General features: G+C 31.1%; 1 protein-coding gene across 3 annotated transcripts in view; it reads right to left on the reverse strand.

The window, feature by feature from the left end:
• The window catches only part of LOC124354539, a 151,904-nt gene that overhangs the window by 6,572 nt on the left and 128,529 nt on the right, over positions 1-16,803 (reverse strand). For 2 of the 3 annotated variants that reach the window (XM_046805073.1, XM_046805072.1), the window contains 5 exons: positions 7,791-7,862; positions 6,784-6,825; positions 4,726-4,803; positions 1,780-1,881; positions 4-138 (listed from right to left, as the gene is read on the reverse strand). In XM_046805073.1, the coding sequence (XP_046661029.1) occupies positions 4-138; positions 1,780-1,881; positions 4,726-4,803; positions 6,784-6,825; positions 7,791-7,862 (429 nt within the window). The remainder of the gene's footprint in view (positions 1-3; positions 139-1,779; positions 1,882-4,725; positions 4,804-6,783; positions 6,826-7,790; positions 7,863-16,803) is intronic. The other variant, XM_046805074.1, reaches the window with a different exon arrangement.

Raw genomic sequence — 16,803 nt, forward strand, 5'->3', positions numbered from 1 at the left:
CACTTCATCGACGTAGAATACTGAACTATCCTGTAGAAGGTGGGGGCGTTTTATTCCTGGGTCAGGAACCTGGTTCCCGACGTAGAACGGGAGATGTTCTGTAGACAGGAACTCTTTGTTCCAAGAGTAGTGTTTTGGCTGTATGGGATATAAATTAGTTCACCACTTTGTCAATCTAACTGTGGACCACCAGTTGACCATTACACACCATTATTTTATTGAACTTGATCATTTTTAATATATTTGCTAAATTTTGTAATAGGGAATCAGCTATATACAAATACTGCTAGCAGTACGAAGTCACCATTAACAGTTTTTTTAATAGTAGAAAGTTATAATTTACATTTACCCTGTATAATATATTTTCCTTTATCATACATGGGTTACAATTTTAGATATATTTTTGCAAAAGTTGCAAAAATTATTTTACAAGTTTTATAACTTAAAATTTGTAATATAATTTATCTTTACAAGCTCTGTTATATTGCATAAATACAGGCAAATGTACAAATCTGTTACAATGAGATTTATTTGAAACTGAAATTATAAAATGATTGTTTACTTAGAAATATTAGTCAAGTTTAATTATCTATCACAATATAATAATAAAATTTAATTTAATTCAACACAATTTTAATATAATTATTTTATTGCCAATATTATGTGGGTATTTTAAATCATAATACTGAATAAATCATTTATAATCTTGTAAATCTGAGTTACTGGTAATATAATACAAATAAATTGTGAAAGGCACAAGCCTTATTGTCCAACATTATTCAACTATTGTTTTACAGAATAACTTGGAAAGCATGTGGAAATTCCTTTAATTATATTGAAACAACGTTCACAGTATGTAGGTCAACTGGCGTAAACTGACGGATATTGTTGTAATATTTCTTCAGTATTTATGTACAATTTCTCGATACTAAAGACAGTAATAAATAGTGTGGTATCTTCATAGCATAAGCTAAACAACATTCCTTCTGTTAAAACTTCAATCACATTTTGACCATTAACTACGTAACGTACTATGTACTCTCCATATATATGACTGAATCAGAATTAAATGAGTTAGACAGAGAAATAAAAAGAGATAATAACTATAATAAGAAAAACGTGTACATTAATTTCAACAAAATCCGTTCAGTTTATAAGCCTCACTTATAGCCATCTTAAATTAACATTAAAAATAGATTAATGTTAAATTGGAGTTTATTTCAATATAAATTATTTTTAAGTAAGACTTAATTAATGTATTAATGTATAAAAGTGTAAATAAATATGGAATACAATTTTATGAAATATTTAGTTATTTAGAATTATTAAGGTATAAAGGACAGATAAAGAAATAAATAATCAGAATACATGATGGAAAAAAGTGTTATTTTATAAGTTTCAACAAATAAAGAATGTTGTATACTGAAAAGTTTAGTATCGAGAAATTAAGGTGATCAAATAATACATTCTTTTCCTCCAATCATGTATTTAACAGTCTTTTAAGCTTACATAAACAAAAAAGTGTTAAATAATGCAAGTATTTTTCATAGCGTAATAAATACTTCAACACTATCTTAATACTCCTTAAATTCCATGAATAATTCTGTGTTTTAAAAAATTCTGTGGTTGTAGGTAGAAATGAACTACACCACAGTTCAAAACACAGAAATAATTCAATTTAAGAAATTGAATTCTGTTGAAGTCATTTAATTAGAATTATGAGGAAGGGAGGAAAAGAATTAGATATTTTTAAACACCTGATTGTACATAAACACTTACTTCAGGAGGCAGAGTGCTGGGAGTATGGCGTATCCCACGGGGATATGTGCGGTTATATTTCCTGGGCATGAACTCCGCAGGGTCTATCTCTATCAGTGCCATCTGTAACGTGTGGAATGAGGATCAGAGAAGAATAGGATATGGTCTTTGTGGTGTGTAAAGTCGGGCAGATAGTACAGCTCTGACGTGAAAATACTGTACCCAGGTCAGCTAGAGCTGCCTATTTAATGGTAATAAATGGTAAATTGATCTATTATAGGTCCATCACTGACAACCCAACTGACACTAAATCTGTTGGAGAAAAATTTAAGTGTTACTGACATTGATTACAAACTTTGTTCAGTACATGGAGTCTGTGACAAAACAAAAAATGGTCTTAAATTGACCACAAAATTAAACAGTAAAGTCAGTAGACAGTGCATGACCATCTACTAAAGTATTTACAAATCTACTGCAGAATATGTGTGTATGTGCTAATATTAAAATTCAAAAAGTTCAAGAGAACAGGGTAGAATTTTAGAAAAAATAACATTTTAATTTCTAGTACTATTTTGAGTCATTCAGACAACAAAATCCAGAAGAATATCATAGAGCATAAATTGTTTAATAACCTGAGTATTGAAAGAAATAGATGTGTTAGGCATATACAGGGTCTTGTAACACTAGGAAAGATTTCCTCTGTACTCTTCCTATACCAATAGAACATAATGTGCACAAAATGTAAATATTGTGGAGTATTGTTTGTGTCTGTGGTTATAAACTCCTAAGCATAAGGCTTCCTGAATGTTCATAAACAATGAAGGATTTGTAGTCTTACTATTATTACTAAAGTTATCCCATCTATTCATTTCACACTGTCCTACGGAGTGGCAATGTGGGGTGCTGGTGCGGGAAGATTCTTTGAAATCAATACCATTTGACCATTCCGGCTTAAAAAAGCAGTTTGAGTAATTACTAATTTGGTACGCAGAAAGTCATGCAAATCAACGTTAAAATTGGTGCAACTCCTGACTTTATCTTATCTTTATGTTGTGCAAACAACACTTTTCTGTTTCTAGAAATGAGCTCTCACAAGGGGGCATGGTGTGCATGAATATGAAACTAGAGACAGGGACAATTACCATACTGGAAGACACAGTACGATGGTTTATGAACACCTATCATTACAAGTGGGAGTTCATTTCATCAGCAGTTTGCTTAGTTCCATCAAAATGCTCCATTGCTTACAGTGGTTAAAACTTGACTTAAATGCTTTTTAGCATTCCAGGCATTTTATAGTACTGACGAGTTTTTGGCATTTCGTTGGGAAACCACTGAATTAGAGACAGTAGGATGACTGATGTGGGAATAATTGAATTGAATGAGGATGGATGTATATATGGTTGATTGTATGTAAGTTTGAGTGTGATATTGTGAATGAAAGGTTAAATTTAAATTTAACTTGAAGGTGGCCATGCATTACATTATGACTATACTGGTAATAAAGAAATAAAGAACTTGAGTGATTGATTACCAAACTACCAAATATAATCAAAACAGCCATTTTTAAAACACCTAAATTATTTCAGGTCCTTTTTAATTATACATTATTTTAAAATATTGGCAAGTCAGTTTTATAAGTTTTAATAATCCTCAAGTGTAGGTTTCTGTATATAGGTTTACAAAGCTCTATAATAAAAAAACAAGGGTTCAAAATGGCTTGGGTTTAAACAATTTTCTTAAATGCCAAAAATTGAGATAGTCCATCAGTTAAGCAGCCTCGTAAATAAAAACATGCTATAAAATATCCAGATTACATAGCAAGTGATCAAGCAAAGACAGAAGACAATTTTAGCAGCCTTTATTATTCATTTTATTCAATAGATTTTTTACAAGTGACATTAGTATTTAAAATATTTTGTCTCTCTAACTATGAAAATAATATACAGTAATACCCCGGTTAACTGAAAACCGAGAAAACCAAATTGGTTCTATGAATGATAATGTGTATATAAATAACCGAGCAAAATAGTTTACATTGCACAGCAGAAGAATGGGTGTGTGCAAGAAGCAGTAGCAACTGGCTGGGTAAATAATGTGTCTTTGAGCTCATTCACCGTCCCACTCCTTCACAAACTGCAGATGCACTGCATTAAATCAGTATTCACTGCTGCAGCGACCAACTCATGCCACTGCTATTAGTCATTTTCCCCGCTCCATTGCTACCTTTCCCAAAGTATAATTTACAAAAACCGTATGTAAATAATTCATTTCCTATACACATCCATTCTAAATAGGTTATTTTTAGATGCAATTGAGTTAACCAGAAAATTCGTTATCCTAAATGGGTGGCCGACCTTCTATCCAGTTAACTGGGGTTTTACTTACGATATGTATTATAACAACATGAATCATATATATTATTTTATATCTACATGTATGTAACATCTTTAATTGTACGGCATACTTATTTGCATAGTTTTAAAATTCATTACTTTATTAGAATTTGATTAGTATTTTTTATTTAAAACTAGCTCTTACTCATGGCTTTGTGCACCATTTCCTGCTGAGTAACAAAGACATCTTAGACATATCCTTTTTAAATAACATATTAAGCTTGCCTGAAATAGGTAATGGTCAATGGAAGATATTCCTATCTCCTAAATCACTTTAGTATAATTAGTCTTTAAGTTTAAAGGACATGGTTTAGAGACCCTAGAGACGGAAACTGAAACAGTTATTATAACCACTAATAAAATAACTCAGATTTTTATGTAACATTCCTTTCTGATTGAATAGCTCCAAATATTTCAATAAAATGTAATTAATAATTTTGGTAAGTTGGCAGGAATCTCAAAGTCAGAGTTTGTAGTTTTGTTAGTAAGATAATTTATCATGTAATATGAAAGCCCTATGTAATTTTTATTCAACTCATCCTGTGGATTATTTGTGTAATGGTAAACTTACAGTTGTAATTTCCGGTCTGGATGTGGATTCATCTTCTTCCACCACATTTGGATCCACACCATCAAAATAGGAAGCAAACTGCAAAAATAAACATGGCACAATTCAGGAATACAAAAAGTCATAATTTTAACCCTAGGCCAGTTACAGAGAATAATTTGATAGCAAGTGAGACAATTTTTACCACAATTTTATTACTTATTACACTTAAACCCTCTTTTCAAATATTCTTGCTCTTATCTCTCTCCATTGACCAATTAAAGTTATATTTTTATATTAAATTGTTACGAATATATTGTCAACTTTCTTGGTGAAAAACTGTGCAATGCATGCATGATGAACTATCTTCCAATCAAATTTCAATTTTAAGTCTTAATGTCCTTCCAAAATTAAGTGAATTCAAGTTAACTGGTACAAATTATAAAAATTGAAACAAATTTTATTGCAACCAGTAACTGTTAAACATTAAACAAACGAACAACCTACAATTTTGTATCAAACATATGTAAAATAACACAAAGCTTCTCTTCATTCTACCACATTCACAGAAAGCTCGTATCATCAACATTTACAGAAAGCTCATTGAACTACACAAAATTAGTGTTCATGTCAGTATTTATATTGCCTCCATGGAAAAGCTTTTTTAGTTCAAGTAATACAAGTCAATAAAACTGTGCCTGTATACTCCTGAAACCTTGATTGTCTACAACTACTTTTTTACTTGTTTAGAAAAGTAATGTATCTTCGATTACTAGCATCCAAAATTACAACTCATAATTCTACTTATCAATGCAAATCTAAATAATATAATTTTACATATCTTTCCCAAAATTTATTTAATTAATTTTGGTCATATTGTTGCTTTATTATAATACCGAAGCACACACTTTAATTATAAAACTAATTAACTCCTATAGTGTTTTGTTTCACTCAGGAAAAAAATTACAACTTTCATGTACTTCATTGTTTAAATATTAAAAAAGCATACATTTTGCAAGAAAACTGGAAAACTAAGCATTTGGATGCATATTAATAATTTCTTAAATAAAATTGATGATTACCCTTGATTCTATGATCTAAAATAAGGGTATAATATTTAAAAGATGTTATTATGGAGTAAAATTCAAGGTCGTTTCATTGCAGCTGACTTTTAGATTAAACAGAGTAAAGCTTAATATTATAACTTTAAAATTTAAACACATTTTGTAAATGCAAAACACAAATTTAAATGCTAAATAATATATTAAACTGATAAACTAGGATAAATAAATTTTCTTTTTATCTCAATTTTATACTTTTACTTTGCCTGTCTCAATGGCGTTAGCAAAGTACCAGTCTATTAGATGAGGAAACTGTCCCAACGATGGCCCAGCTAAGGACCAAACTGAGCCACCCCAGCGGTGTTAGGAAAGTACCAGTCTATTAGATGAGGAACCTGTACCAACAATAGCCCAGCTAAGGACCAAACTGAGCCACCCCAGCGGGGTTTGGAAAGTACCAGTCTATTAGATGAGGAACCTGTACCAACGATGGCCCAGCAAAGGACCAAACTGAGCCAGCCCAGCGGTGTGTTAGGAAAGTACTAGTCTATTAGATGAAGAACCTGTACCAACGATGGCCCAGCTAAGAACCAAACTGATCCACCCCAGCGGGGTTTGGAAAGTACCAGTCTATTAGATGAGGAAACCTGTACCAACGATGGCCCAGCTAAGGACCAAACTGAGCCACCCCAGTGGGCATATTTCAGGTGAGTTTAAAAATTGTGGGAGTTTTTAGGTGCAATTGGCCAAGGTTTAAACCAAAATTAAAATATAATGTACTTGTAATGTCTAATGATTTTAATTAAAAAAAAGTAAAGTAAAGAATGTCTTATTTTACCAGGCGAAGTTAGGACTAAGAAGCCGTCTCTAACAATAATTCTTATATGGCCAAATATTCTCAAATATAGCAATATTAATAATGGACACTTTACAACTTTAATTGTTTTATATTTGATTATATTTAATTTTTAAGAAAATAACCACACAAATTGATTAAAATAAAATACTTTAGACTACTTACACTGTCCTCATCGTCTTTAGTTTTCCGTCTGAGATTTTTTGGCTGTAAAACACGAAAATGGTATAACTAGCAATTTCTAAGCATAAATAAGTGCTAAATACAACCAAAAATGTGCATTTTGTTCTAAAAACTTATTCATTTCAATTTATTTTAATGTAAAATATTTTTTTAGTTTATTTTTAATAACCCTACTAATATTAAAAATGTCGAAGTTTGGATATGTAGATCTTTCCATCACAGAAAAACTACTAATAGTATTGAGTTTCTGTGCATATTATGTGATTTCACATTATGTATTGAAATCTATATTCATTCTAAAATAAGTTTTGACTTATAAATAATTAACATACTAAGACATAATCCTCCCTTTGTACATTAACAAGAAATACACATAGATCTTAATGAATGTAGTTTGGAAGTATCATGCAATTTATATTCTAATTTTTTTTTACTGACAACAAAAACAGATTTTCTATGACTGTCTGTATTGTCTTGTGAGCAAACTTAAATTAGATCTAATAATATTAATTTTTTTAACTTGCCATGATTCTCAGCCATCTATATTTCCAGCCATAAATAGTGCTTTATGGTTTGGCTTAACTAAGAAATTTAGAATGTTACCTTTTCTGGATGGTTTTCTAAGTACATAAATATGTCCAAATTTTACTTCAAAATTAAAAACTTTAATTTTTATTAACATTATAAAAAGTTTATAAGATAAAAACGTTAATGAGTTTATTTTCAACCTATCTATAAAACTATATCTCCCTTTGGTAAGAAGCTGAACAGTTTTAACACAGAGAGCACCATTAAATCCAATTATCACAGTTAATTAAATTTACTGACCAAATTTTATCCCTCCACATCATTTCAATATTTGAGATTAGTGATGATATGCTATGGATCTCCATTGGGGTACAAACATTAGTTTTTGCTGTGCCCAGATTAGATTTTACTGAACAGATGTACAGGACCTACTACTATAAATCAGACAGAAGTGAACTCACCCTTCCAGCTCCAGGAGTGCCACCATCCAGTTCCAGCCTCTGTTTGAGTCTTGCTTTCCTGTGTTCATCCACCTGTCAAGACAAGTGCTTATACAATACGAAATGTTTACAATAGAATGATGAGTAAAGGTGACGTAAGTATTATTTACATCAAACTATTTGAGCCATAAGCTTAAAAGACTAAATACAAATGAGGAGTTGGTGAATGCAGTACTTGTTTAGGCAAAGGTATTTACAATAGTCAAGAATAGGATGTGGATGATAAAATAAAACCTTTCTCTAAACTTTTAAATATAATAAATCCTGATATGATAAACAAGTTGTTTTATTTGAATACAATTCTAATTCAAAAACAAATTTTAAAACATGATTAAATATTACATTATTATATTAGAACATCTTTCCTTAGCACAGAAACATTTTTAAATACTTACACCAACTGTGACATAATCCTCATGATTTCCAGAAAATTCTCTAGTACTGTGGAGGAGCTCATGAATGAGGCTCTTTAGGAATAAGTATAGTGCAGCAGGGAGGGAAGCATGAACCCTGCTAGGATTGTGCTTGTGCCGTTCACATAGAAAATGGCTTGATTGATTTGGACAAGCTCTCTGTCAATGGTGTTTTTCTTCCTATATCGGGCACAGTAAAGTACCTAGGCTTGATTTTGGACTAATTCGTAACTTGGAATTATCACCAAGTGTTTCAGACAGAGAAAAATGGGTGCTCATGTTCACAAAGCGCCTAATTGGTTATTCTTAGGGTTTAAATCTAGGTGTAGTCAAATGGATCTACACTGCAATAATAGGCCAAAAATCACTTAAAAATCTCTGATATGGTAGTCAAAGTCATGTCAAAAAGAAGCAGGCCACAGACTTAGTCTTTAGAGGCTGACATGTGTCAGGATTTCATGGGCTTTTACTAGTACATCAACTGATGCACTAGGGGTTCTTTTGGACGTGTTGCCCCCTTATATCCTCTTGAAGCCAGCTAGGTCTCTTACAGATTATTGACTGTTATGGAGAGGATCTGTATTGGATGTGGGTTACCGGTTACCCCACCATAATCAACAAAGTTCTTCCAAATTCAATTTTAGACATGACACTAAATGTTATGTTGACTGAATTTGTCTTCATCAAACCGTATTCCACGCATCTTGGAATGTGAGCCAACTGGGAATGCAACCAAATTCTTCTAAATACAAAGGATCAACTGGTTTGGTACACTGGTTTGGTTTGGTTTGATGGCTGTGTCATTATAATGTGTGAATATAGATGATCTTAGGGAAATGTCAGGACTTGAATGACATGTACTCATATGTCTTTGCATTTTACCTCAATATATATACAAATTTAAAAATAACTATATAATTCAGTGCAAGTTATGCCCTAAAGATTATATTGGTTCAACGGTAAATTCACTTAGAACAAGGATGACTGGGCACAGGTATGCATATAAACATAAAAAAAACAGAGCAACCTGTAGTGGCACATGGCTTAATACATAATTTAAATTTTGAAGAAACATTTTCAGTGAAACCAATTAGAAAAATATCACAAAATTTAAGTACACACAGTTTGAGAACCATGGAACAAGCCCATCAACTCGTCACTAAATCAAAATTTCCAAGTGGATTAAATTTAAGGTGACTTAGTCAACAAAGTGAATTTATAAAATTAAATCATATGTTCACCATTGTACATAATTCATTCTTATTTTTCATTTTCTGTGTTGATGTTATATGTTTATTCTGTTCTTATAGCCCTATTTATATAATTTTTGTAATTTCCTGAAGACGGCTTAAGCCGAAATATAGAAAATGTTTATTACAATAATTGAAGAATTCTTATTGAAGATTAATCTTATATATATATAAAAATCTTGAGTCACGATGTATGTTGCCAATAAACTCCAAAACGACTGAACCAATTTCAATCAAATTTCACATGTATCCGTAATTTAGTCTAACTTAGAAGATAGGATAGTTATTATCTGAATTATTCGCTTATGTCGTGAATATAAACGAATAAAATGAAGAAAAGTTTTCAAAGCGCCTGCACATTATAACCTGCAATTACGAGATAGATACGTATATTAAACAGTGAAACACTATTTTACGATGTAGTGTACAGTGAAGGCGCTAAGTTATGATGTATAATTGTCTAAACTAAATTTTTGGTTGAACTTAAAGGTTGAGTGGTAGACCACTTTGTAATAAAATACATTATGCATGTACAATACATTTTTGACATATTTTCTTGATCGTGACATCAAGGTAAAATCTACATCGGGGTTGGAAATATAATTTACTTCAACCAGAAATGCTCATACGCGGGCAAAAACTTACGAAAAGCGTGCGAAGCCGCGGGAAACAGCTAGTATATATATATATATATATATATATATATATATATATATATATATATATATATATATATATATATATAAAACTATCATGTAGCAAAATTCTGAAAATAATTTACCCATATTTACTCCAGTTATTACAAGGTAGAAGTATACCAGACCATATGTTGCGTAACAGGCTTCAGTGAAGTCATATGCAAAATTTCAAATTTATAGCTCGCTTCATTCACAAGATGTCTTGTGGACGTACAGAAAGACATACAATCAGACAGATTAGAAATTTTTACTGCCCCCAGGTAGACAGAAGAGGGAATATTTTCCAGTATACTGGTTTTTTTTTCTCAAAGAGATGGAGATTGATGGACTGAAGTGTTAAAGGAAGGGAAAACCTCAGATAGTGAACACGGACTTGACAGAGAAGATTCAGTTCTTAAGATGTCTGAAATGCTTTTTAGATTTTTTAAAGTTTTGGTTTTGTAAGTTTATTTCCTCCTTTGTCTTCGATATGTCATAAATGGCCTTGGCAACAGCAAAAGTGTCCACAGTGAATTACTTTAGTTCTTCAAGTTGCAACATTTTAACTCTGGAATGGTTATTCAGTGTCAAAAGAACTGCAGATAACACAATGCTTTAGTTCTCTGTAAGCACATCTTGTCTTATCTCTACCATCCCTTGTGTAGCTCCCTAACTAGTTTAGTTTATGAGTTTCATTTTAATTGAGACGAGTAGTCTTTTTGATGGCATTTGACTACTTCTGAGACTGTGATATTTTTAGTTATAATCTGTTATGATATACTTTTTGAGTTTTAAATATTTGTTATATGTGTTGAAATTTGTATTATATTTAAGTATAACAATGGTTGCAAAGGAACATGAAATAATTTTACCGCTCCATGGAAGTGTCAAAAAAGAAGATGAAGAAAATGAACACATTGCATTGGAGAATAGAGAGAACTTGAGAAAGACGTTAGATCCTGAAAACAGTGGTGGAGCAAAAGAATCAACTGATGGTATCATTGAGCGAATGGGATCGGACATGTCTGAAGAAGAACCAAGTGAGCATAGTGAACAATGATTTGAATCAGAGGTTCCACAAAAATATTTGGCATCACACAAAATTAATTGATTTATAGGCATTTAATGGCTTGGGAGTACATTTCTTTACGCTATGATGTCTTTAAAATGACGATGAGACAAAGCTGTGCACGTGACAAGTTGGCATAAAGTAGAGAACTTTGTCACGATTTGGTAAGCTGCTGTAAGATTTACTATACTCTTAGTGTGTACATTACAATAGATGAAATGTTAGACACATTTAATGGACAGTGTAAATTTCACCAGTATATGCCTCAAAATCCTGGTAGCTATGGACTAACTCTTTGCTATTTGTTACTCCAAGACATTCTATACTTCAACTTTAGAAGTTTATACAGGAATTTAACCTTTTTAGTATGGGAAGGTCTGTTTAGATACTCATACTCAGAACTAAGTAGTCTTCACCTTATATTACACATGTATGGATTTCGTTGATGTTTGATTAAAGACAACTGGTATGTATGGATTATTGTCATTGTCAAGGTAACTTTTAAATAACCATCGCATAACTTATGTGACTCTAAGTACTGTAATGAAAAATAAACGGGAAATCTCTCCCTCATTTATTGATGGAATATATGTCAATAATGTTTCAGTATATTTGCATGCAGCTCTGGTGCTACTTTAATTGTCTTTTAAGTGTTGTATTACGTCCCATGGAAAAATAAAGTTGTACTCTTGATTTCATCTAAAATTATACATAACAAATTTAATGAACTCTTGTTGTTCTTTACCACAAGGGATATTGCTGATATCAACAGCTACATAATTTGGCAAAACTATGTCAAAATGAAAGTAGGTTTTTAAATCCCTGGGCATGGAACTCTGTAGAGGCCACATGATGAGCTAGAAAAAATTTAATTTCTGTCTGTTTTATATATATATATATATATATATATATATATATATATATATATCATATATATATATATATATCCACATGATATCTTGAAAATGAACTGATCTCAAGTTTTAAAATTGTGTATGAAACTTCATTTCTATATGAGGATCACTGAGTTCAATGATAGGCATGTCAATCCATGGGATTTAGCTGAGCGTTAGCAAATATTTTTACATTGGTCTTAAGGTTAACCATGAAGGCAAAGAGAAAATAAAATAATAAATAAATTTATAACTAAACTCAATACACCTATAAGAGATTCAAACATATGGTATATTACAACATGTAGCCCAACTATGTACCCATACAACATATACAATACATACAAACTCTCATTATTCTCACACGTCCAAAGATGCAGGCTCTCTCCAAAGCGTTATGTATATCATTTATAAAATGGGAGTTAAACAGAAGATTCAAAATGTTACCTTTGTAAAAAACCCATTTCAGTTTTAAAAGAGCCCAACAAATATAAAACTATATTTTATTGGGAATTGGTAGATAAATTTAAATAATTTAAACACTGACATGAAACCCAATGTAATGAACACAAAATCTGAATGTATTGTGTGGCAAGATATGTCGATAAAACTTGTAGATGTAGATGTAAAATGTGCTAAAATGTGCATGAAACTTAATTTCTACAAGAACAAGTTCTATAATGTGTAAATTTTGTAACTTCTTTTTTGTATGATAACCAGTCTGTCTATCTGTCCTCAGGACCTCTAGAGAATAAAATGAGCTATAGATTTCATATTTTCGATACAACCTCAGCGAAGCCTGTTACAACACATGGTGTGGGGTACTTTTAATTTTGTTTGCCTTGCGTAACATAAAATAGAAAATAATCAAGTAGTTTTTGAGTACAGAGTTTTTGTCACTTATACAAAAGTAAACTGATTCCATCAACTATTGACCAAATCGACCAGTATTAATTAAAGGTGGACCCTCCCATCATCTTTACTACAGACCAGTGACCCTTGTATAAGTATACATCAGGCCACAAAAATCCCTAATGTTAGGTGTGAGAATTGAACCCATAACTCCAAGGCCAACAACCTTTTTTATGTTACAATTCTCTCAATTAGTAAATAATTGTATTTTTTTAAATAATTGCAATATTTAGTATTAAGTGAACCCCGCTGACAAATTCTAACTTAGTGGGACCAAATGCATGTACGGTTGATGAATAAATAAATTCTATTCTACTCTAGAAATCATGCATGCAGAAAAAGTACCATTTATCTTTTTTTGATACCCATTGCAAATTTGTTATAAACATGAGATTAAACTAATTGTCAGATAAAAATTGCTTGGTCTATCATCTTTTCAACTTAACTGGTTAGCCGATTATATAGAAAGCTTATGGTAAACTTTTGCGATACAGTTTATAAATTCGAGCATTCTATAATTTCACACATAATTTAAATCCCCTTTTTTGTGAAGTGGAAAAAATTATTAATATGTTGAAAGAATCTGGAACAGATTCCATTAAAAACATTTTATTGTAAGTTTCCAATAGTTTTAACAAAAATAAATCGGAACTGCTTTTTTAAAATTTGTAAAGTATTCCATGATACTCATACATTTCCTTACTTCAATTTAAGAATTATTTCCAAGAGTTTTTATTTCATAAACTCACTGTTTAGGAAGAAGGCGTCTGCTATACATACCGTACTTCTGTGAACGATATTTTACTTGCCAATAAAGAGAGAGATCAAACAGGTACTTAAAATACACAATCCAGTCTCAAAGTTCCCAACAATCCATTCAGCTTTAGATTTAAACTATTAATGGCTGCTCACAAGCCTTTACAATATTTTGCCTAAATAATATCCACCATAAGTTATTAATGATATAATTTTATTTTTTCTTCACATAACAGTTGAACATTACGTTTTCTAAGTACTGGATTTAGTTCTGGGACAAGTTTAAACGTTTCCTCCAAAGAGCTAACTGTCTCGTCAACAAGCACAGCTATGATTATTTAAAGAAGGGCTATTTCTCCATTTATCCAAATTCAAGGAAGACTGTGTCAGAGATCCACTAAAAAGAAGTCCCCATACTATTATTATATCACCTTCTCTAAGGTTATAGAATTATGGATGCTTGAAAGATTGACTTAACGACAAGAAGCAGCACACCAACAAGCAGAATAAAGTTTTAAAAGGTTAATCAACTACTAGGGTTTTTGGCTTTTGTCCTCAATGGAGTCAATAAGATGATAGTTTATAATTATAGTGTTTTTGAATGGAATGGTGTTTAGAATCTTGAGGAATTTACATAGATCCATTTTTGAGCTGGCACCATCACACTGATCATTTTAACTCAAGATTGTTTAATTGCATCTTGTATTTCCTGTTATGTAAAGAAAGTCTTAAATTCATATTTACTTTGTTTCTTTTATCTCATATGCAATTTTGTTCTAAGAAATGGTTTCAGTTTCACATAAAACAGAACGGGAGGGCTTCTAATAATAGAGTGTGTTTGTTTGATACAAATGGAGGGCAAAGACAGTTGCAGAGAGGCGGAGCCACCTCAGAGACTTGTGTGTTTGTTTTGCTCAACAATGAAGAAGAGTGATGGAATGTGACAGGGTGTCAGTTCTATTGATCCAGAATGAAACATCAAACAAAATATTATCTAAAACAAAGATGACAATTAATTGTCTTATTTTAAAATGCTAAACATTACACACTGAGTACTATTCTCAGTAATTTGTAGACTTGCTTACTAACACTAAATACATAGATTCCTTAATATTCTATACATAAGTTAATACTGCAAACAGTAGATGTATAGAATAATGATTTATAGTATCAATAATTTATTGATGTTAAATGTATTGACAAGCAAAGTGCCTGCTTATGTACTGATATGGATTGTTAACACTTGTTCACCCTACAGATGAAATTACTTTATTTTTCTTGACCCCATCTTGCACAATTTGTTTACTGGACTTTGGGGTCTTAATGGGATTTAATTAAGTTGGGATAAGTTTGAAAATTTTACTTTTATGGACTCATTAGGTATGTAATATGATATTTAAATTATTAATTAAACCCAAATTGATATCAATATGCCAATTACTCCTTCTCATGCTATGCTACCACCTTAAATTTTGAATCATTGCTTCTATAAGGCTGTTTTTTTTTTGTTTTAAAGTAAAAATTTTCATTTCATATAAAATGGTTATATTTATGTGTTGTTATGTGTTCTAATTCTTTACGTTATCTTTTCACTAGAAATATTCAATATGTGTTTATGGTCTGATGGTTCTAGAACTTCAAAGGGATAATATCAATGCCTACATAAAACAGGAATATTTAGGTGCTCTCTTCCCTACAGTTTACTGTGGAACCTAGATTTTGAGAATATTACTTGTGTGGATAAGTTTTTTCAGGATGTTATCAGAGAATGGTTCCATTCCTTAAAAATTATTAATGTACAGTGATATTGTTACACAGCCTTTGGCAACTTACAGAACTATCTTATTTTTAAAGCATTACTGCAGTTAAGAAATGATAAGCTACTTTTACTTCTAATTTTTATTTCACAAGTAACAGGATAAATATTTGCCGTAATGTTGGCAACCATCGGATGGTGTGAAATTTAAGCAGCACAGAATATTGGGCAGCAGATGATTAGGACCACATGGAGAATACACAGCAGAAGTCAGAATAGCGCACATATCAAGCATTTGAAAACAATTAAATTTATTTCTAAATAAATTGATATAGAGCTTCGCTTACTTATCTGTGATTGGTTAGTTTTAATATACCCACTGTGGGACTCACAGAAGAAAATATTGACAAAATCACTATCAAGCAAAAATCACTCCACCAAATGAGAAGATCCCAACAGAATTTCATACTATAGAAGAAGGTAGCTGGGTTGTTTTATACCTGAATCTTTAGGCACAAAAATTGTTGTCATGATATATTTGCTACATATTATTTAAAAGCTATTAAAAATTAGTTGTCTATCTTTTTTATATAACTGTATACCTTCATAATTTACATGATTTATTAGGGCATGTCCATCTGTACCCAACTAGATACAGAAATATTTTGGTTGTACTCTATCTTTAAATTAGTGTATTTAAATAGATAGAAATCCATTGTGTCCCTTAGACCAAAATATTTTTAAAACTCTCAGAAACAATTCAGTGCAGTCCAAGAATTGATTTAAACATGAATTAAAGGCACATTTAACTGACAAGTTTTATGAGTTTTTGATAAGTTATGCTATTACCAATTAACTAATTTACTTGATAGAAATGCTCTTGAAAGTAGTTAAATAACAATGGCTTACTATGATGTACTATGTTCATTTGTGCCCACTTTTTAATGTGAACATACACGGTTTTGTACATTTTTAGGTAACTATGATTCAATACACTGACAAAATAATGCAAACAAATTGATTTTGGACATGATACTATTGTTATAGATAGATACATAAATATTAAAACATCAATATAAACTATTACTTCTACAAGACATGCTCTTGGTGTTTTTTTGTGTTAATATGTTTTTTTGGAAAACTGAGTTTTCACTATACTTATACAACTAGTTATAACAGAATTTACAAAGGACATGTGTTTATTCAGGTTATTAAAATTCAGTTTCTGTTAAATTTTATATGTTTTCA

The sequence above is a fragment of the Homalodisca vitripennis genome, chromosome 2 (assembly GCF_021130785.1).
Source record: "Homalodisca vitripennis isolate AUS2020 chromosome 2, UT_GWSS_2.1, whole genome shotgun sequence".
Classification (NCBI taxonomy): domain Eukaryota; kingdom Metazoa; phylum Arthropoda; class Insecta; order Hemiptera; family Cicadellidae; genus Homalodisca; species Homalodisca vitripennis.